Source organism: Typopeltis vanoorti, chromosome 10 (genome assembly GCF_054136105.1).
Source record: "Typopeltis vanoorti isolate ZY-2024b chromosome 10, IOZ_Tvanoo_1.0, whole genome shotgun sequence".
Lineage (NCBI taxonomy): Eukaryota > Metazoa > Arthropoda > Arachnida > Uropygi > Thelyphonidae > Typopeltis > Typopeltis vanoorti.
The window spans coordinates 5,270,718-5,293,111 of NC_143558.1; the positions used below are offsets into that span (position 1 = coordinate 5,270,718).

A 22,394-nucleotide genomic window follows, 5' to 3' on the forward strand; every position below is an offset into this window, starting at 1 on the left:
TACTAAATCTATGCCTAGAAGAGGAGAAGATACCAGAAAACTGAAAAAATGTTACTCTGATACTGTAATTTAAAAAAGGGGACAAAGAAGAAGTAAAGAACCATAGACCAATTAGTATTCTCTCTCTCTAATCTGTACAAAATACTCACAGAAGTAATAACAAACAGGTTAACCCCTCTTCTAGACTAAAATCAACCAGTAGAACAAGCAGGATTCTGTAAAGGCTTTTAACACAATTGATCGTATTCATGCTGTAAAACAAATAATAGAAAAAGCAGAAGAAAACTAATTGTCTCTCTGTTTAGCCTTTATTGATTATGAAAAACCATTCGATTCCATCAAAACTAATGCAATAATCAAAGCACTCCAGAATCAGGGAGTTCCTGGAGAATATATGGATCTCCTCCAGGAAATATACCACACTGCAACAGCAACAATCCAACTTCACACAAGTAGCAATAAAATATCAATTGAAAAAGGTGTCCGACAAGGAGACTCTATCACCTAAAATCTTTACAGCAGTCCTTCAAGAAATATTTAATAATATAAACTGGACAAACCTTGGTATAAAAATTAATAATAGAAACTTAACACACCTTTCATATGCAGATTATATCATAATTTTTGCAAACACTCCAGAAGACCTTAATATAATGATAGAAGACATATCATGAAAGCAGAAAAGTCGGTCTAAAAATAAACAGAAAAAACTAAAATCATATTTAATCATTTTGTAACACCAAAAAACATAATAATGGAAAACAATTTCTTGGAAAGAGTCTCTTCATATACATAGGTCATCTCATAGATCTAAACTGTGGACTCCAAAAGGAAATAAATAGGAGAGTTCAACTTGTCTAGGGGTGCATTCAGAAAATGAAAAGCATTTTTCAAAACAATGATGTCCCACTCTGTTTAAAAAGGAACACATTTAACCAGTGTATACTTCCAGTTATCACATATGGTTGTGAAACTTGATTGCTAACAAAAGCACTGGCAAATAAACTACAACAACTCAAAGAAAAATGGAGAGGTTGATGCTAGGCGTCACATTAAAAGATAAGAAGCAAAACACGTGATAAGAAGCCAGACTCGCATCATTCTTCACCATAAGTGACTAAAATGGAAATGGGCCGGACATCTATCCAGGAGAGAGGATGCGCGATGGACCACTATAATAATGAACTGGATTCCAAAAGAAGAGAAATGAGGCTGAGGACATCCTAAAAGAAGGTGGAGTGATGAGCTGTCAAAATTTGTTGGGAAAAATTGATCAACCATTGCCAAGAACAGAGAAAGGTGGAAAGAACTGGAGGAGGCCTTCATCCAGCAGTGGACAGAAAATGGCTGAAAAGAAGAATACATACATTTTATAGAAATACATACGTTTTATAGATTTTTGACAAATAAAGGAGGTAAGTGTTACTGCAGGGATGCTTAAGGGTCAAAGCTGTATAACTGAGAAGAGACCTATACATAGCCTTTAAAGGAATGCAGAGAAGCGACTGGATACTGAATGAACGAGGATGGACTGGCAATTTGGGATTTAGTTGACCAAATTGTATTCTTATTGGTTAAACCAAAATACAAAATGATGGTACAACATGGCAAAATTTCATTCATGCCGGCTGAGCCGTTGCCCGGTTAAACAAGGCCCCCATTGTTTTTGCCAGGGAACCAGAGTGAACAGCGAAAAGTCAGCTACTGAAACAAATCTCAAAACAGACCCCAACTCAAAATCACCAGAGTTAAAGATCGGTACTATCAACATAAGAAGCCTGAATGGCAAAGAAATGGGGCTCGCTTAGGAATTCGATAAGTACCAGATCGACATAATAGGGGTGACTGAACAAAAAAGACAAAAACTGGTGAGATCTTTCTGAGCAATGAGTACAAAATGTTATATTCACGCAATGACAATCAAGGAAAAGATGGAGTAGCCATAATATTCAACACAAAATATGAGGCTAATCTTCTTGAATGGAAGGCAGTCTCAAATAGCGTAATGTGGGCAAATATGAGAATGGGCAACTGGACAATGAGACTTATTTGTGCCTATGGTCCCACAGAAGGTTCTACTAAGGTAGAAGTGGAGGAATATTTTGAGGCTTTAGAAAAAGCAACTGACACAATGAAAAAGGAAAAGTTGATCCTTGTTGGGGATCTAAATAGCAGAGTAGGAAATAATTGTGAGACATACAAAAATATTTTGGGAAAATTTGGAGAAAAGAGCAAAGCTGATAATAATGGCAAATATCTGTTGGATTTCTGCTCAGAACATGGACTGGTTATTACTAACACCATGTTCCAACATAAAAATGTGCACAAATTCACATGGAGAGAAGAAGCAAGGAATAAGAAAAGTCTCATTGACTATATTATTGTTGATAGTGATGTTTTCTCCCTGGTGCAGGACACCAGAGTGTATAGAGGATTTGAAATTGTAAGTGATCACTATTTAGTCTTGAGCAGGATAAAATGGAATTTCATATTGAAAAGAATAACATGTAAGAAAGTTTTAAAGCGAATAAAAGTTGAGCAGCTCTCAAATGTGAACAGTAGACTAAAATACAGAAAGATTATTGAAGAAAAAATGAAAGAGTTTGAGAACAGGAACCAAACCTTGGAGATTCAATGGCAATCCTTGAAGAAAACCCTGATTGATTCAGCTAGAGAGGCATGGTGAAGTTGTCTGCAAGGATAGAAAAATTAGAACTCCATGTGGACACGGGAAGTTAAAGAGGCAGTGAAGGAAAAGAAGAAAGCATATCAAAAGTTCCTGGCAAATAAGTCAGCTTGTGCTCTTAAAGAATACAGAGACAAATGTAAGAAAGCCAAACACTGTGTAAAACTAGCTAAACAAAAGTCATGGGAGGACTTTGACTAGAACATAGAAAATAAATATCAAGACGGTGGCAAAATATTCTAGAGGTTGTTGAAGAAGCTTAAGAATGGAGGAAAGAGTGCTGTAAAAGGAATTAGAGATGATAAAGGTGACATGAAAATGGGAGAAAAATATCCTTGAGGTATGGAGTAATTACTTTGAAAAACTGCTAAATGATACAAGCAGTGATGACAGCACAGTGGTAAAAAACACTAACCAGGCATGCAGTCAGGAATATATATCCATGCTTGAAGTAGAAAAAGCCATCAAAGGCAGCAGGAGTAGATGATATTCGACCAGAAATGCTGAAGTATGGTGGTATAAAAGTCTTACAGTGGCTGCACTGCATAGTTCAGAATGCTTGGACAGAGGGACAAATTACCGATGATTGGAGTAGAGCTCTCATAGTAACCATATATAAAAAGGGAAATAAAACTGAATTGAAGAATTACAGGGGTATTTCCCTACTGAGTGTTCCTGGTATGATATATGTAAATATACTTGAGAAACGGTTGAGAAGAATTGTGGAAGAAAAGCTTGGTATAGAACGAGCTCGATTCAAGTCAAATAGAGGCTGTCGGGATCAGATCTTCACTTTACAACAAATAGTGGTGAAATCATGGGAATATAACAAAGATCTGTATTTAAGTTTTGTCGATTTGGAAAAGGCATATGACAAGATGCCAAGAGAGAAGCTATTCTATACACTACAGTTATATGGTGTCAGTGGGCATTATATCAAGCAATACTTGGTCTTTATTTGAGTTGTAAGTTAGCAGTTAGAATTGAAGGAAGTACAGGAAGATGGTTTAATGTTAAATCTGGTGTGAGACAAGGATGTACATTATCCCCTCTGTTATTCATTATCCATATGGATCACATTATGAATGAAAGTGGTATTAAACATGACATCAAAATTTTAGATGTTAATGTCTGCTCTTTGCTTTATGCGGACGATGTTATACTTCTAAATAAATCCGCTACAAGTCTGCAAGATTCACTGACTAAATTGAATAACTGTTGTAATAGATATGGTATGAAGGTCAGCAATAAAAAGACAATGAAAATAGGCAGAATCATTGAAAATGTCAACTGTGTTGTGAATGTAGAACCTGTGGATTTTGCTACTTAGGCACGATTTTTAGTGAAGATGGTAAATTAAATATAACAATAGACAACAGAATCAACAAAGCTGGTATGGTAGGAAGTCAATTGAATAAATTCATATGGAATAAAATAGAAATTAGTCGGAACACTAAATTAGATCCATAAGTTAATACCGGTTTTAACTTATGGATCTGAGAGCTGGGTCAGAAGTAAAACACTTGACCAAAGACTAGAGACTGAAGATATGAGAGTCCTGAGAAAGATTAGAGGCGTGAATAGATGCATCAATGGCAATATCATATTAAAAACAAGAATATTAGGAAAGAACTTGATGTTGTCAGCATCCAAGAATGCATTAGCAGAGCTAATCTCAGGTGGTATGGTCACTTAAACAGAATGGGCGAAGAAAGATTAGCAAAACAAGTGTTCTCTGCCAGGTTGGCAGGAAAACGACCCAGAGGAAGACCAAGATATAGGTGGATTAATATGGTACAAAGTGCCTTAGACGATAGAAATATAAGATCTGATAATGTTGGAGTCTTAACAAGTAACAGACTGATGTGGAGGAAAATTGTAGATAGGAAGTTAGTAATGATATAAATTTTTCATGTAGTACTATCATATCCTGTACACCCCTTGAGAGTACATGGCAGGAATTTGATGATGATGAGTGTTACTGCATGGCAAACATCCGAATGGTCTGGGATAAAGACTAGTGTGAAGATTGCATAATGTTTGTATTAGTTTTTAGCATAGTTATTGATTAGATTATGAGGAGAAAAAAAAAGTTACAAATATAAGAATGAAATGAAATCCTGTATTATAGCTGGAAGATTTAGATTATGCAAGCAGTATAGTTTTGTTATCATCAAATCATATTAATATACGAGCAAAATCAGAAGCATTGTATAAATTTAGCTGAAAAGTTGGACTTAAAAGTTTTTAAAATGAACAGAAAATGTCAGAAAGATATTAAAATTAACAAACATGCAGTAGAAATAAAGAATACTGACAAAAGGTATGTCCAAAATTTCTCCTATTTTTATTCTTCATATATTAGTTTTATAATACGTCAGTAATGCTCTAGAATTTTGGGTAAAGAGCCAGTGACATTGTAAAAGAAGGGGCTAAATGGCTAACATATAGCCTACTAAATGAAAGTAGGCTATGTGTTAGCCATTAAAATAATAGAAATAAAGAATCTTTACATACATTTGTGAGATAATGTTGACACTAAAGGGAACTGATAGGATACAACACAAAGTTTGATAAAAGCAAATACTCCTTTCAAAAAATAGAATATGAAAATCATCAAAATATTATAAAACCAAATTAATAAAAATCTTCAATAGCATTGCCAAGGCTATGTTATTATTATGTTACTGAAAGGGTTTTTTTTTTATCAGAGACAGAAATTGACAAAAAAACAAACAAACAGGAAGCCAAATTAGTTTTCAAACAAATTTTTGCATAAAATATTTAAAATATTTTGTCCTCTAATATATATCAACTGAATGGGTAACAAATGAATTATATAAATGGACTAAACAAAAAAAAGTACCACCAGTGAGATGCAGGTGGAAGTGGATTGGACCCATATTGAGAATCAACAGGAGAGAGATTCCAAGAGTAGTTTGACTTTGTCAAGAATGACAAAAAAAAAAAAAAAAAAAAGGATAGCGGGAGAGCAGCAGAATTAGTTGCACAAGATGTAACTGGAGAAAATTGAGTTTAACCTTATGGGGCATGAAGAAGTAAGAAAGAATCTAGTTTCTTGGTTCTGGAATTTACTTACCTTCCCAGCAAAATAAAATTTCTTACAGCACTGAAATTTAATTACAGAAATACCATGTGAACATATTTAATGTTACTGTGACTAATAAGATCAAAACAGATTATCCTTTTCAGTAATATGAGCCGATCAGGCACTAGAGAAAGAAACTTTCTTGAGAGCCAGTTTTAAGTAGATTGATAAGTAAATTTTTGAATGGGAAACTTTGGTCAGCACTTACGCTTATTTTTTTTTTACTTTTCCCATATGGTAGTACAGTAAATATAGTGAATTTCTTTTAGCATAATTGCACTTATCAATCTTTGGTCAGGACTTTTCGGTAGTTTATTATGCTGAGTGAATTTGGTATAATGGTGTTTGCTATAGTGAGAGTTGGCTGTAGTATAGAAGATGTAGAATAATTTTAAGTTTTTAGAGAAGTGTATACACACAGTCAGGTGTATATACACAGTCAAAAAAACATGAAACCTCTCTTATTACTTATGTTATTGCTGATGGTTTTGTCTTTTGATTGGTCCAAGAATGTACAGGGAATTTTAAGCAGAATGTAATCACCATGTTTTTGAGCAGGAGAAAAACGTGTGTGTGACGTTGAAGAGAATTGTATGCATAAATACATTATGATTTTGAAAATTTAGACTAGAGACTGAAGTGTGCATAATTTTTTTTGGGGGTGGGGGCTAGAACCTAACGACCTAGTGGCAAAATCTGAAAATAGTGTTGATTTAGTCAGGAAAGCATGTGACATTGATAAAGACAGAAAATAACTCCCTGGTGGACACTGAGTTAAAATAGTTGACGTAAAAAAGAAATTGCAATATCCCTAACAAATAAAATCAGCATTTACTCTTTGAGAATATAGAGAAAAACAGGAAAGCTAGGTTACATACAAGAGTAGCTAAACAGAAGAGCAGGAAGAATTTAGAAAAAATATAGAAGAAAAATATTGCGAAGGGGCAAAACATTTTGATGACTACTAATAAGGCATAGAAATGGAGGAAAAATTATGAACAAAGGAATCAAAGATTATAAATTATATATTTTATTATAATATAAAATATAAATTTTATAGATTATAAATCATAGATAGAAAACTCAAAGAAGTAATTTATTCTGAAAAATTTGGTTCCAAACAATAGAAAAGTGACTGCATTCCTCCCTGAATATTGTCCGTCACTCGGGAATACATCTTAATATTAAAGTTAAAAAAGCTTTCATAACCTGTAATGTGGGAAGAAAGCCGAAATAACTGATATTCAGTCTGAAATAGGATATTCTTATTGATCATTATCTGTAGGTAATTATCAATTTGGTAATACATTAATATATTGTTGATCTAGTTCCATTGCCCAATTTTGATATCAGTCCTATTACACCATATGAGGTTAGATTGGCTATAAATAAGTTAGAACTTCATAAATCACCAGGATATGATGAGATCACTTACTTCTGTACTAAAAGCAGGTTTGGAAAATACTGGCTTAGCTTGACTGATATCCTTAACATTTTCTATCAGTGTGATATCAGTTCCTAGAGTATAATAGTGATAAGAGAATGCATGGTTTTGAGTATAGGTGGAATTAACTTATTGTCTATTTCAGGTAAGGTCTTCTGCATGGGTATACTCAACGGGATAAAGGACTGGTTGACAAGCAACTTACAGATGAGCAAATGCATTTAGAAGCTGCACAGACCAAATTTTTTCACAGAAGCAGATTCTTGACGAATGTTTAGAATTTCAGAAGCCTATAATCATATGTTTTGTTGAGTTTAAAAAGTTTTGATTTGGTTGATAAGCTCCTACAATCTTCCATAAATTTTGCCTATGGAATACCTAATGCTTTCTTGCATTGCAACTGCTTTATATCCATATGTTAAGGCTTAAGTTCTGAGAGGAACTCGCATTGCAGACTTAATGGAGAAAAATAGCATTAGAATTCAAAACACTGTTCAATTCTTTCATTACTTAGAGAGACATCTTCAGAGAGTACAATATAGAACTTGTAACACATGCACACACAAAAATTGTAGGAGCTTATTTACACAAAACAGAAAAATTAGTCAGAATTTGAAAGAAATACAATTTCTGAACAGTTTCAAGCTCCACTTGAAATTACCTACCCTTTTATATTGCACTAAGGACCAACTCTCTTTTCTCTCCATTCCTTGCATTATAGTTTCTTGTTCTGGCAAGTTGGTCTATTATGAATACAGGAAGATCATCCACCATCCATGAAGAAATATAAAATCTTTGATCAAGACCATATTTCATCTGGTTTGCAGATCATGCTTTAGATACTACTCATAAAATAAAAATCGCTATGCTCCATCACAGCAAGTTTAGAAGAGAAAGTCTGTTTTTAGAATCTGCTGCTATCCTAAGAAATCAGCTTAATCTGAATAAATATCCATGCATAAAACTTCCCAGAATATGAGAAACAGTAATCCTTCAAGATTCCAGTTTACAGCTGAGGCCTCCAACAGCACACCTAGTTAGGACTCTTGTCTTTCATCCACATATTTCACTTAGTTTTGTGTGAGTGAGAAGTTTTATATTGCACTCCCTGAAGATGCCCCTGTGCAAGAAAATATTGGAGTAAATAGTGTTTTTTAATCTCTTCCCAGTGCTGTTTCACTCCATTAAGCCACCAGCATGAACTGCTTTATATTATAGCAGCAATGCTTGGTAAAATTGATAAAGTATATAGTGAATAGTTTAAAAATAACCAGGATAACATAACTGTGTTCTTATTCCCTTTTCTTCATTCTTTTAATTGATTTTGTGATGAATAATATTGTAATAGAATGAGTAGTAAATGTCACATACTCTTAAGAATCTTAGTGTCTGACCTGGAATTATGTTGTTGATTGTCTTATTCCCAAGTAGTGTGGGAAAAATGAACTCCTTTATTGAGTCACTTGATGCTAGGTGATTATCAGTATTTAGAAAACCAAAATAATGAAAACAGATGATAAAGTTCTGGCTTTCTTAAAGAATGCTGTAGAGCAACTCTCTCACTTAATTTATTTGGGTTGTTGTGTAACTGATATTGGTGAGGTGAGCAATGAAATGGTATAAGATTAGGAATGGATTTTTGTGTTTTCAGAAATTTATGCATTTGCATTATGGAGCCATGACATGAACATTGTATAAGAGTGATAATTGCCAGAATTAGTAATGATTGCCCTGACAGTGAATGAGTTTAAGGAGAGAGAGATAAAAATTAGTTTGGATCTCCCACGATGAGGCTCTGAACTCCATGGAGATGCTGTATAATAATAATAATAGCATTCTGGGGCTACAACTTTTGACAGCTTGTTTTATCTTCTATAGTTAAAGTTGATGGTACTTGAATGTAACATGTCCATTTGCTAAAATACCCAGAAGATACCTAAAATACCTACTTCTATTCTGCTCTTTATTAGAATTTTTGTGATCCTCCACTTACATCTGAAATACTAAAACTAAAGGCTTTTTTGAAAATGTGCATTTTCTTCATAGAATCATTTGGAGCAGGGAGGAACTCTGGAAAATACACAGCCAAATGATGTAGCATCATTGTTAAAACAGTGGCTTCGAGAATTACCTGAATCCTTGATTCCTTCTCATCTGCAAAGTATATTTGTTAGGTAAGATTTTGACTTTCAATTTCCTTTGTACGTACCAACTAAATTTGACTTATGTTTTGATAACTTATAAGTAAGATAACCAATGCAATCAACCACAAATCTTCACTGAAACAACAGGTTTATGAATCATGCACAGATTGTACAATGTTGTAGAATGAGCATAAACAATCTTATGTTTTTTTTGTTTTTTTCTTTAAAATCATCATCTCAATAAAAAAACATTGTCAATGAGATCATGAAGATTATCAGTTTGGCTACTAGCTGTATCAGAAGAGAGAGAGGCAATAATTAGAATAGTTTTGAAGTATCAAAGAAGTATCCTATAATATTTTGTTTATCTTGAACAACCACAGTCCTGCCTTTATCTGCTTTGGTAATAATCATGTAATTTTTCAAAATATTTAAAGGCTTTAAGTTCTGAAATGAAAGATTGGAAGGAGGTGGTTTAGTTTTGAAAAGAACTGGCAATCTGAAAACAAATTCTGTTAGCCATCTTGGAGAGAAAGAAACAGGACATATCTATGAAATGAAAAAATCTATTAATGTCAAGTTCCTAGAAGAAACAGTCAAAAACTTTAGATAAAACACCAAAATTTCATCTTGAGTTAAATGACAGCCAGGTGACTTATCTCTCCCTAGCTATATCCAATGGGGCAAGGACGACCTTATCTTCTTACTCAACCTTGTTCCCTCCAGTGCTACAAACTCAGTCCTGTCTAATCTCTTTCAAGAAAGCTCGCATCCTTCCTCCCTTTTCTTCACTGATACTGAGAAATCCAAACGTGATGATTTCCCTTTTTGAACTGACCTGCACCTCCAATTTTTCCTGGCACAACCACATGTTAACTATAGCTTCTACAGTCACCAAAAAAGTTGTACTTTTTTCATACTTCACAGTAGCTAACTTTATACAAATCCCATATCTGTCCAAACATGGAATATTGCTTTCATATTTGGGGTGGTGTGCCAAAATCCTCTAGGATTGTCCAGTTCTATCCAGAAGAGGGCAAACTGGCTAATTAATGATCCCCCTCTCACATATCCACTTCAATCTCTCTCTCTCAGACATTCAGTTTCTGCCTTGTGCTTCTTCTACAGAGACGTTCATTGACAGTGCTCTGCTGAATTGGCCACTATTATTTTCCACACAATGGCAAAGAAATGGAGCTAGCTGAGGAATTAGATAAGTACCAGATCGACATAATAGGGGTGACTGAAACAAAAAAGACCAAAACTGGTGAGATCTTTCTGAGCAATAAATACAAAATGTTATATTCAGGCAATGACAATCAAGGAAAAGAAGGAGTAGCCATAGTATTCAACACAAAATACGAGGCTAATCTTCTTGAATGGCAGTCAGTCTCAAGTAGAGTAATGTGGGCAAATATGAGAATGGGGAACTAGACAATGAGACTTATTTGTGCCTATGGTCCCACAGAAGGTTCTACTAAGGTAGAAGTGGAGGAATTTTTTGATGCTTTAGAAAAAGCAACTGACACAATGAAAAAGGAAAAGTTGGTCCTTGTTGGGGATCTAAATAGTAGAGTAGGAAATGATTGTGAGACATACAAAAATATTTTGGGAAAATTTGGAGAAAAGAGCAAAGCTAATAATAATGGCAAATATCTGTTGGATTTCTGCTCAGGACATGGACTGGTTATTACTAACACCATGTTCCAACATAAAAATCTGCACAAATTCACATGGAGAGAAGAGGCTAGGAATAAGAAAAGTCTCATTGACTATGTTATTGTTGATAGTGATGTTTTCTCCCTGGTGCAGGACACCAGAGTGTACAGAGGATTTGAAATTGGAAGTGATCACTATTTAGTCTTGAGCAGGATAAAATTGAATTTCATATTGAAAAGAATAACATGTAAGAAAGTTTTAAAGCGAATAAAAGTTGAGCAGCTCTCAGATGTGAACTGTAGACTAAAATACAGAAATATTATTGAAAAGAAAATGAAAGAGTTTGAGAACAGGAATCAAACCTTGGAGATTCAGTGGCAAACTCTGAAGGAAACATTGATTGATTCTGCCAGAGAGGCATGTGGTGAGGTTGTGTGCAAGGATAAAAAAATCAGAACTCCCTGGTGGACACAGGAAGTTAAAGAGGCAGTGAAGGAAAAGAAGAAAGCATATCAAAAGTTCCTGGCAAATAAGGCAGCTGTTACTCTTACAGAATACAGAGACAAATGTAAGAAAGCTAAACAGTGTGTAAAACTAGCTAAACAAAAGTCATGGGAGGACTTTGGCAAGAATATAGAAAATAAATATCAAGAAGGTGGCAAAATATTCTGGAGGTTGTTGAAGAAGCTTAGGAATGGAGGAAAGAGTGCTGTAAAAGGAATTAGAGATGATAAAGGTGAAATGAAAACAGGAGAAAAAGATATCCTTGAAGTATGGAGTAATTACTTTGAAAAACTGCTAAATGAAACAAGCAGTGATGACAGCACAGTGATAAAAAAAACACTGACCAGGCATGCAGTCAGGAATACATATCCATACTTGAAGTAGAAAAAGCCATCAAAGGCTTGAAATGTGGAAAGGCAGCAGGAGTAGATGATATTCGACCAGAAATGCTGAAGTATGGTGGTATAAGAGTCTTACAGTGGCTGCACTGCATAGTTCAGAAAGCCTGGACAGAGGGACGAATTCCCAATGATTGGAGTAGAGCTCTCATAGTACCCATATATAAAAAGGGAAATAAAACTGAATGTGAGAATTACAGAGGTATTTCCCTACTGAGTGTTCCTGGCAAGATCTATGCAAGTATACTTGAGAAACGGTTGAGAAGAATTGTGGAAGAAAAGCTTGGTGAAGAACAAGCTGGATTCAGGCCAAATAGAGGCTGTCAGGATCAGATCTTCACTTTACGACAAATAGTCGAGAAAGCATGGGAATATAACAAAGATCTGTATTTAAGTTTTGTCGATTTGGAAAAGGCATATGACAAGGTGCCAAGAGAGAAGCTATTCAATACGCTGCAGTTATATGGTGTCAATGGGGCATTATATCAAGCAATACTTAGTCTTTATTTGAGTTGTGAGTCAGCAGTTAGAATTGAAGGAAGTACAGGAAGATGGTTTAATGTTAAATCTGGTGTGAGACAAGGATGTACATTATCCCCCCTGTTATTCATTATCTATATGGATCACATTATGAAGGAATGTGGTATTAAACCTGATATCAAAATTGGAGATGTTAATGTCAGCTCTTTGCTTTATGCGGATGATGTTATACTTCTAAATAAATCCGCTACAAGTCTGCAAGATTCTCTGACTAAATTGAATAGCTGTTGTAATAGATATGGTATGAAGGTCAGCAATAAAAAGACAAAGACAATGAAAATAGGCAGAATCATTGAAAATGTCAACTGTGTTGTGAATGGAGAACCTGTGGAACAAGTAAAACATTTCAGCTACTTAGGCACAATTTTTACTGAAGATGGTAAACTAAATATAGAAATAGACAACAGAATCAGCAAAGCTGGTATCGTGGGAAGTCAATTGAATAAATTCATATGGAATAAGAAAGAAATTAGTCGGAACACTAAATTAGCTGTATACAAGACTGTGTTCAAACCAATTTTAACTTATGGATCTGAGAGCTGGGTCAGAAGTAAAACACTTGACCAAAGACTAGAGACCGCAGATATGAGAGTCCTGAGAAAGATTAGAGGCGTGAACAGATGGCATCAATGGCAATATCATATTAAAAATGAGGATATTAGGAAAGAACTTGACATTGTCAGCATCCAGGAATGCGTTAGCAGAGCTAATCTCAGATGGTATGGTCACTTAAATAGAATGGGAGAGGAAAGATTAGCAAAACAAGTGTTCTCTGCCAGGTTGGCAGGAAAACGACCCAGAGGAAGACCAAGATATAGGTGGATTGATACGGTACAAAGTGCCTTAGACGATAGAAATATAAGATCTGATAATGTTGGAGTCTTGACAAGTAACAGACTGATTTGGAGGAAAATTGTAGATAGGAAGTTAGTAATGATGTAATTTTTTCATGTAGTACTGTCATATCCTGTACACCCCTTGAGGGTACATGGCAGGAATTTGATGATGATGATGAATATTTTCCACTCTCTCCAAAATCATTAGAACAAGAGCCACTACTAACCAACATCTTTTTACAGTCCATCTTGAAACTCACTGGACCAACTTCACCCCCTCCTCTTTCATTTCATGTACTTCTGTTCTTTGGAACAGTCTCCCCCACTCTACCTTCCTTGAAGATTACAGCATTCAGCAAAATGTGAACAGATTCCTCCTTTCTTTTATTCCTCATGCCCACACATGGCACTAATGTGCTATAGGTCTTGTGGCTTTTCTATATATATTTAAAAAAAAAAAAATGTACTTGCCTTGATGATTTGTATCTACATCCATAATTACATGGATGCAAAGTGTCCATTGAAATCATTATAACCTTTAGATATTATAGAAATAATTTGAAGCATGCATATTTTTGATAGATTTTATCTGTGTGGCTAAATGTTCAAAATAAATATCCAATCCTATACTTCTCATCCATCCCTTAGAATGGGTTGAGTCCTCCCTAATGAGGGGCTTACAACGAATTGGTGCAGCTGGTTCGTCACTCCTTTGCTGCATCCCCTAAAGGCAATATTCATTACTGTAATCTGTCTGTTCACAAGGCCAGTTTGCCTGTTCTGGGGGACAAAAAAACCTGAGTTTCCTAGTGAAAAAAACCCTCTATCTCCATATGAGACTAGCTTACTCACCTTTTGTCGAAAGAGACCAGATAAAGGTTTCTTATGTCACTGACGGGAATCGAACCCAGATCTTTCTGACTAAAGGGCTTAGTCTATATTGATTGAGCTATAGAGGCTCTCAAAATAAATATCTTTTTATAATTATTTGTTTTTAAATAAAATATAACTTCTCCCACTTTTGTCTGAGAGGGTGGGTACAGCATTTTTCTAAAACTTTAAAAAAAGGGGGGTATGCTATTGCTGAAAGTTTCGGGTAACACTGCTCTGAGGGGTTACCAACCTGAGAGACTTCATTTTTGCATTTTTTTTTAGTTATTTTTACTCATCTCATGGTCTCTCTCTCACACACACTTGCATCCCCCTAATGGCTGTAATGTTTCTGACTTTGCACTTCCACACTCAGTGAATGCAGAGTGTGGTAGTGCTTCAATGCATAGGTCTATAAACTACACACATTCCCCTTATACAATCTATGCATTAGCTTTGCAATCATGGCCCTCCTCAACTGTCCTCTGTCACACCCTGCTAGCAGATTCACAACTTTTACTCTTCATTTTTAGCCTCTTTCAATAACTGTCATATCTCTTCTTCTCTCATACCATAACTTTTCACCTTTCAAGTCATTTGTTCCTACCAAAATAATCAACTCCTTCACTTTACCTCTTTGCATCCTGATAGCCTCAGCATCATTAATTTTTGCAACAGGGAAATAATTGTTACACTCTCATAAGTACTCTCCTTAACATAAAATCCATAAAAAAAAATCTTCCATATTCTCATTCTCCCACTTTGTCATGTTTCTTTTGATTTACCTCACACCGTTACTTTTTTCACAGCTTTGGCACTTGTCTCTTCATCTGTTTTTCTGCAATTGTTTTGAGCTTATACTTTGTCCTGCAAAAGACTGCACATATGCATGCTATTTCTTTCATGAAATTCTCATTTCCCTGGTGTTGCACTTTCATCAACAATCTCGCCAACATGCCTAGTTAGCTTAGTGTTTTGACTGATTTCTCCCTTATTCCATGTAAATTTATCAGCTGATTCTGTTCACTATTTCCATATTAAATTTGTTATCTTATAGTTGAAAATGGTTTACTCTGTAATTTGCTCATTCAAGATGTAGTTAATGTTTTCACTATTCCTATTTTCATCTCTTTTTTTTTATTGTTGATTTGCATATCAAATTTGTAATGGCAGGTATATAATTTAGATATAGAATCCTTCAGGCTTCTACTGGATTTTAGTATTAATTTTAGTATTTTCGTTTGAAATCTTGAATGTTTGCATATAGGTATCTTGAACTGATTACTTTATTTTGCCATTTAAAAGAATAATACAAATAATAATAGTGCTTTCTCTATCTTGATATTTATAAATAAGCATATATGCTTGTCAGGAGAGAATTTTAGCTGACTGTTCAAATTAATACCGATGTGACTGTTGTAATGTTACTTCTTTTTCTTATAATGTTCAATACATGCCAAGGTTTTTAATTTCTTTCATAGTTTCACACTCTCCTTTTTGCTGATGACCAAATAATAATTTCAAATTCTGAAGATAACTTACAGAAGGATATATTTTAAATCTAAATGAGATAGCCAAAGATTATGGAATGATAATATCAACAGAAAAATCAGAAATGATGGCCTTTAAAGGACAAGGTCCAGTAAGAACTAAAATAGTAATAGATAACAAGATTTTAGAATCTTGTGTTAAATGAATAGGTGAATTCATTTAACTACCTAGGATGTATGATTACATATGAAAAAGATATAAACCTAAAAATTGTAAAATATTTAAAAATAACAGGTGTAATTAACTCTATATTTAAATCAAACATAATACAAAAACAAACCAGATTAAAAGTATATAATACATTAGCCCTACCAGTCTCCTATTGTATGGAAGTGAAATCTGGACAATAAAACAAAAATACGAACAAAGATTAATAATAGCTGAAATGAAGTTTATGAAAAAACTACAAAATATACTTTATTTGATCAGAAATGAAGAAATTATGAAAAAATTAAACCAGGAATCAGTAATAGAAAAAATTAAAAAACATAAACATAAATGGATGGAACACGTTCAAAGAATGAAAACAGAAAGATTACAAAACAAGCCTTAAATTACAAACTATTAGGAAAAAGAAAACTAGGACATCCTCTTAAGAGATTTAACTATGACTTCTAAGGCCACTCTAGGCCTAAATCCTTGATAGGCATGATGACTTCTATGTGATGAAATGTAAATTTTATCATGATGTTCTTTTCCACTTAGGAATATGAACAAGCAATGAATGTGTGCAATTTCTTTTGCTGATTAATATGTGTTCATGTTTCATTTTCTCACTTTCACTGGAAAAAAATAAAAATAAACAAGTCTTGCTCATTTTATTTTGATTTCCTAATCACTATTTTATTGTCATGATTATTTTCTTATATGTTTTTGAATGCTAATGATTTAAGAATGTAAATAAAGCAAACACCTGACATAGAACACAAACATGTCAGTTAGTAAAAAAACTATTATTATTAGATTTTTTTTTCTTTCATTTTTTTGCTCTAGGTGCCACCAATTAGAAGCTCAAGACAAGCGTTTAACTTCTCTTCTTGTGGCATGCTTGCTCTTACCACCTGAACATCTCTACACATTACGGCATTTGATGTGTTTTCTTAAAGCAGTAGCGGCAGAAAGTAAAGTTAACAAAATGAACACATACAATTTATCAGTGGTGATGGCTCCGAACTTAATGTCCTCTTCTGGAGACCAAAAAGAAAAATCAAGGTAAATAGTTTAAAAAAAAATAAAATAAAAAGACAAAAGTGAATAGCAATATTCTTATCATTGGGCTGAAATTGATATCATAGTCATCATCAAATTGCTCATAAGTACCCTCAGGATGGTGTACAGGATATTATGAAAAGTTACATCATTATTAACTTCTTGTCAACAATTTTCCTTCAAATTAATCTCTACTGTCAAGACTCCAATATCAACAGATCTTATATTTCTCTCTCTCTCTCTTCTAAGGCACTTTTAACCATATCATTTTATGGAGATCTTGTTTTCTGGGTCTTTTTCTTGCCAGCCTGGCAAAAAACACTTCTTTTGTTAATCTTTTCTCCAATTCTGTTTAAGTGACCATCACCTGAGATTAGCTAACACACTCCTGAATGCTAACAATGTCATGTTCTTCCCTAATATCCTCATTTTTAATATGATACTGTCATTGATGTCATCTCTTCATTTTTCTATTTTTTCTCAGAGCCATCACATCTGTAGTCTCCAGCCTTTTGATCAATTGTTTCTAATCCAACTCTCAGAGCTAGAAGTTAAAATTGGTTTAAACACTTCTCATGTACAGCTAGTGCAGTGTTTTGACGAATTTCTCTTATTTCATAGATATTTATTTAGTTGACTTCCTATCATACAACTTTGTAATTATGTTGTCCATTTCCATATTTAATTTACCACCTTTACTAAAAATTGCACTGCCTAAATAGCTAACATGTTTTATTGTTCTATAAGTTCTCCATGCAGGATGCAGTTAATGTTTTGAGCTATTTTCATTATTTTGTATTGCTGATTTTCATACCAAATTTATTACAGCAGTTATTCAATTTACTTAGGGAAGCCTGGGGAATTGTAGTGGATTAATTTAGGAATATAACATCTGCATAAAGAGCTGAGGTTAACATCATCAATTTTGATATTAGGGTTAATAACCTCTTTCCTTTGTAATGTGATCCATATAGATGATGATTAAAAGTGGAGATAGTGTGCACTCTTATCTCACATCTCATTTAACACATTAAACTATATTCCTATACTTCCTTCAATTCTAACTGCTGACTTACAACTTGAATATAGACTATGTATTGTTTGATATAATGTCCCATTTACACCATACAAATAGCAATTTGAACAGGGGTTCTCTTGGCACATAGTCATATGCCTTTTCCAGATCCAGAAGCCTTAAAAACAGATCCACATTTATATTTCAAAACATTTCCATGCTTTCTCAGCTATTTGTCTTAAAGTGAAAATCTAATCCTGACAACCTCTATTTTGTCCTAACCTTCCCTGCTACAGTCTTTCTTAACCTTTTCTCAATTATACCTGCATAAATCTTATCACGAACACTCAACAGAAATTCCTCAATTCTTACATTGTTTTATATTCCTTTTTGTAAATGGATACTATGAGCTCTCTGTTGTAATCATCTGAAATTTGACTCTCTGAATTATGCAGTGTAGCCAATGTAAAACTTTTTATACCTCCATATCTGAGCATTTCTAGTTGAATATCATCTATTACAGATATCTTTTCATATTTAAGGTTTTTGATGGCTTTATCTACTTCAAGTATTGAGATATATACAGAGTAGCCCATAAGTGTGTGTGTGTGTATACACACATACATACAAGGTAGCCCATACGACATGGAGCATGCCATAGAAACGACCCATCTTTGTGAAACAACTGCTGAAGTTTTTTAACATCACCAGATTTTTTTTATTAGTTATGAAGAACCACATCTTGTAAATGCTTTTCATTTTTGCATTCACGAAGATTGGCCCTTTCTATGGCATATTCCATGACTTATTGGCCACCCTGTGTGTATGTGAAAAGTATTATTATTATTATTATTATTCGTGACACCTCCAAGCAGTCCGAAGACTCATCGCAGAGGACACCTATTGTACAACTCTCCATCTCCACCACTACACCTAACCTCTGCTACTAACCATCAACATCATCACCATCTACTGGCTGCTACCATTTAGTATTAAATAACTAAAGACTGAGAATAACATAAAAGGTTTTAATCGCACAACTAGTTTCGTCTAAACATAGACTTCTTCAGGCACTAAAAAAACATAAAAGAATCTCAGTAAATAACTAGAGGAACTGGATCTGAACAGTATTAAAAAATGCTGCAAAACACTGTAGAAGCTACAGACTAGATGAGTTTAAAAAGAAGAACAATCTTCAATTGTTATCAGGCACCTGCGTGCATCCACAATCTCGCGCATGCCAATATTGGATGGCAGAGCTGTGGTAGTCTGATAAGTTGTAACTTATAAATTACTATAGATATGAATAGGATTTATGATTATTTCTTTTGACTCTAATATTATCCTTTCCATCTTGTCATAACGATGATGAAGATGCTTAGACTTTTCCCAGAGTACTGGATGTGGGAGGCCCTCCTCATTTGAATTTGCTGAAAACGGGATATGGCTAGATAAGGCGCTGGCACGAGTTCTCTTGCAGTTGATGTCTCTTTGGTGTTCTTCAATATGGAGTTCAATTGATTTTTCTGTCTGTCCAAAGTAAGGTTTGCCACAATTGCAGAAAATTTGATAAACACCGGTTAATACTGTTAATTAATACCGACTTAATACTGTTCAGATCCATTTACTGGGATTCTTTTATGTTTTTTAGCACTAGAAGAAGTCTGTTTAGATGAAACTAGATGTGCGATTAAAATCTTTTGTTATTCTCGTTCTTTAGTCATTTAATACTTTTAACACGTTCTTAAACTGAGTAAATCTTCCTATAAACATATATATACACATTCCTGTTGAGTGTTTTCTACCATTGTCTCATCACTGCTTGTTTCATTTACCTCTTTGAAGTAATTACTCCAGACATTCAGAGCATCCTTATGTTTGGTTTGCATGTCATCTTTAAAAGAGATCAAAGATAATATAATATTTTTTCATCCATTTCTTTAGCTTTTTTTTTCAATAGCCTCCAGATGATGATGATGATCTGGAGGCTATTGTGAGAAAGCTTCCTGATGTTTATTTTCTGGGTTCTTACCAAAGTGCTTCCAACTTCTGTTTAGTTTTACACACAATGTTTTGATTTCTTACATTTTTCTCAGTATTCTCTCAGAGCACAAGCTTACTTGCCAGGAACATTTGATATACGTTTCTTCTTTTTTCTGACAGCATCTTTAACTTCCTGAGTCCACCATGAAGTTGTGATTTTTTTTTTTTTTTCTTCCCCTTCTCTTGCAGACAACCTCACCACATGTCTCTCTGGCTGAATCAATCAATATTTTCTTCAGTGTTTGCCACTGAATTTGTGAGTTTTGGTTGTGGTTTTCAAATCCTTTCATTTTTTCCCTGAATAATGTTTGTGTATTTGCATCTACAGTTCTAAAACTGTCTAACTTTGATTTGTTTGAAAATTTTCTTATGCACTTTTCTTTTCAATATGATATTCAATAAACTAAATTATCACTACCAGTTTCAAATCCTCTGTATACTCTTATATCCTGAAATAGTATGAAAATATTGTTATTAATAATTACATAGTCGGTGAGATGCTTATTTCTCACATCTTCTCTCCCTTTTATGGGCACATCTTTATGTTGGAACACATAAGTAATAACTAGTCCATTTTCTGAACAGAAATCTAAAAGGCAATTACCATTATTATTAGCTTTGCTCTTTTCTCTAAATTTTCTCATAACATTATTTTGTCTGGTAATTACTTCCTTTTCTACTGTTCAGATCTCAGAGATCCAACTTTTCTTTTTTCCTCGTGTCAGCAGCCTTCTATAATGTCTCAAAAAATTCCTCAACTTCTTTCTTCTGTGGGACCACAGACATAAATAAAGCTTGATTGTCCACTTTCTAATTCTGACATTTGCCCACATGCCGTTACTTGATACTGCCTACAGTTCAAGAAGATTATCCTCATATTTAATCTTTGTTTTGATAACACCTATCATGTTGAGCTGGTACTGATCCAATTCTTTTACTAGTTTTATTTCTTTTCCATTGATGTGTTTTATGTTAATAGTGACAATCTTGAAGTTTGCTGATGTTGACTTGGGATTTGTTTCTGTACCTGGCTTTTCACTGTTCACACTGGTTCCCTTACAAGAAAAAAAGGGGGTGGCTTGTTTAACTGGGCAACGCCCCAGCCAGTATGAAATTCTCTCATATTGTAACATCATTTTGGATTAAGCCAGAAAGAATATAATTTGGTCAGCTAAATCTCAAACTGACAGTCCATCCTCGTTCATTCACTATCCAGGTAGATTCCTACTAATAGAGTGCACCACAAGAAGGTAAGGATTGAAATTAGGTCAGAGGCCCTAGTCAGGTCTCTGCATTCCTTAAGAGGCAACATGAAGGACTCTCAGTTATCTAGCTTTGATCCTTAAGCACCCCAGTAGTTTTTTCATATTTGTAGTATTGGTTCTTAACTTATTTCTTTGTTAAACCCAAAAATGATAAACATCCCTGTCTTTTGCAGAGATAACTGTAGAAAGTTTTTTTCACTTGAAAGTGAAATTACTTGCCAAGAAATTATAACTCTTTACCCTGAGTATAAGCTGAAAGTTTGCATGTGAAATTCCTTCATGACTAGACTACTTGTATATAGAACAGGCCTGTACAACATAGAGACTGCATGCAGCCCGCATGCAGTCTCTATTTATTTTGGCCCATCTGCCTGATTGAATTATTTAATCATACAGGAGAATATGAAAATTAGACTATTTTTTCCTAGCTTTAAATTAAATTTTTACTAAGACTGCATGTTTACATTCATGCGATTAATGTCACAATCATGTTTCTTTCAACTCACAATAAATTGCATTTGGAGTTATTCCCACTGTTGTATTTGATAACAAATTATTACAATTGCTTTGAGGTTTTGTTAGGCGCTAGTGTCACTGCGGAGAAATTCAAAGTTACATCTCCGTGATAACGACTTGATGTATATGAATGAGAATGAATCGTATTACACAAAGTTGGCCGTGCCTTGACTGGCTTTGGCAGTGTAGTGGTTGGTTGTAGCTGGAGCAATACATAACTGTTATCATAACCTGCATTATTATGAGTTTTTCATCATTAGTTTTTTGTAATTAATATTGTCAATCTCGACGCAATGAGCTTAAGTAAAAAGCGTAAAATAGATTCAGAACATCGCATATTTAACCCTGAGTGGACAAACAAATATTTTTTTACATTGTTTAAGGACAAAATAGTGTGCATTGTTTGCCGAGAATCTATCGCTGTGCCAAAAGATTACAATCTGAGACGTCATTTTGAATCGAAACATCGTAACCTTGGCAAGTTGGATGCAAGTGAAAAGCAAATAAAAGCAACAAAGTTATTGAAAGCTCTTAGCGGTGAGCAACAAGCCTTTAAAAAAGTGACATCTGCAAATGAAGTTGCCACAAAGGTAAGCTTTAAAATA

At 34.2% G+C, this 22,394-nt stretch overlaps 1 protein-coding gene across 2 annotated transcripts in view; it reads left to right on the forward strand.

Annotated features, from left to right (window-relative positions):
- The window catches only part of LOC150102144 (uncharacterized), a 138,960-nt gene that overhangs the window by 22,895 nt on the left and 93,671 nt on the right, over positions 1–22,394 (forward strand). For both annotated transcript variants that reach the window (XM_090399207.1, XM_090399208.1), the window contains exons 4-5: positions 9,286–9,413; positions 16,735–16,953. In XM_090399207.1, the coding sequence (XP_090255333.1) occupies positions 9,286–9,413; positions 16,735–16,953 (347 nt within the window). The remainder of the gene's footprint in view (positions 1–9,285; positions 9,414–16,734; positions 16,954–22,394) is intronic.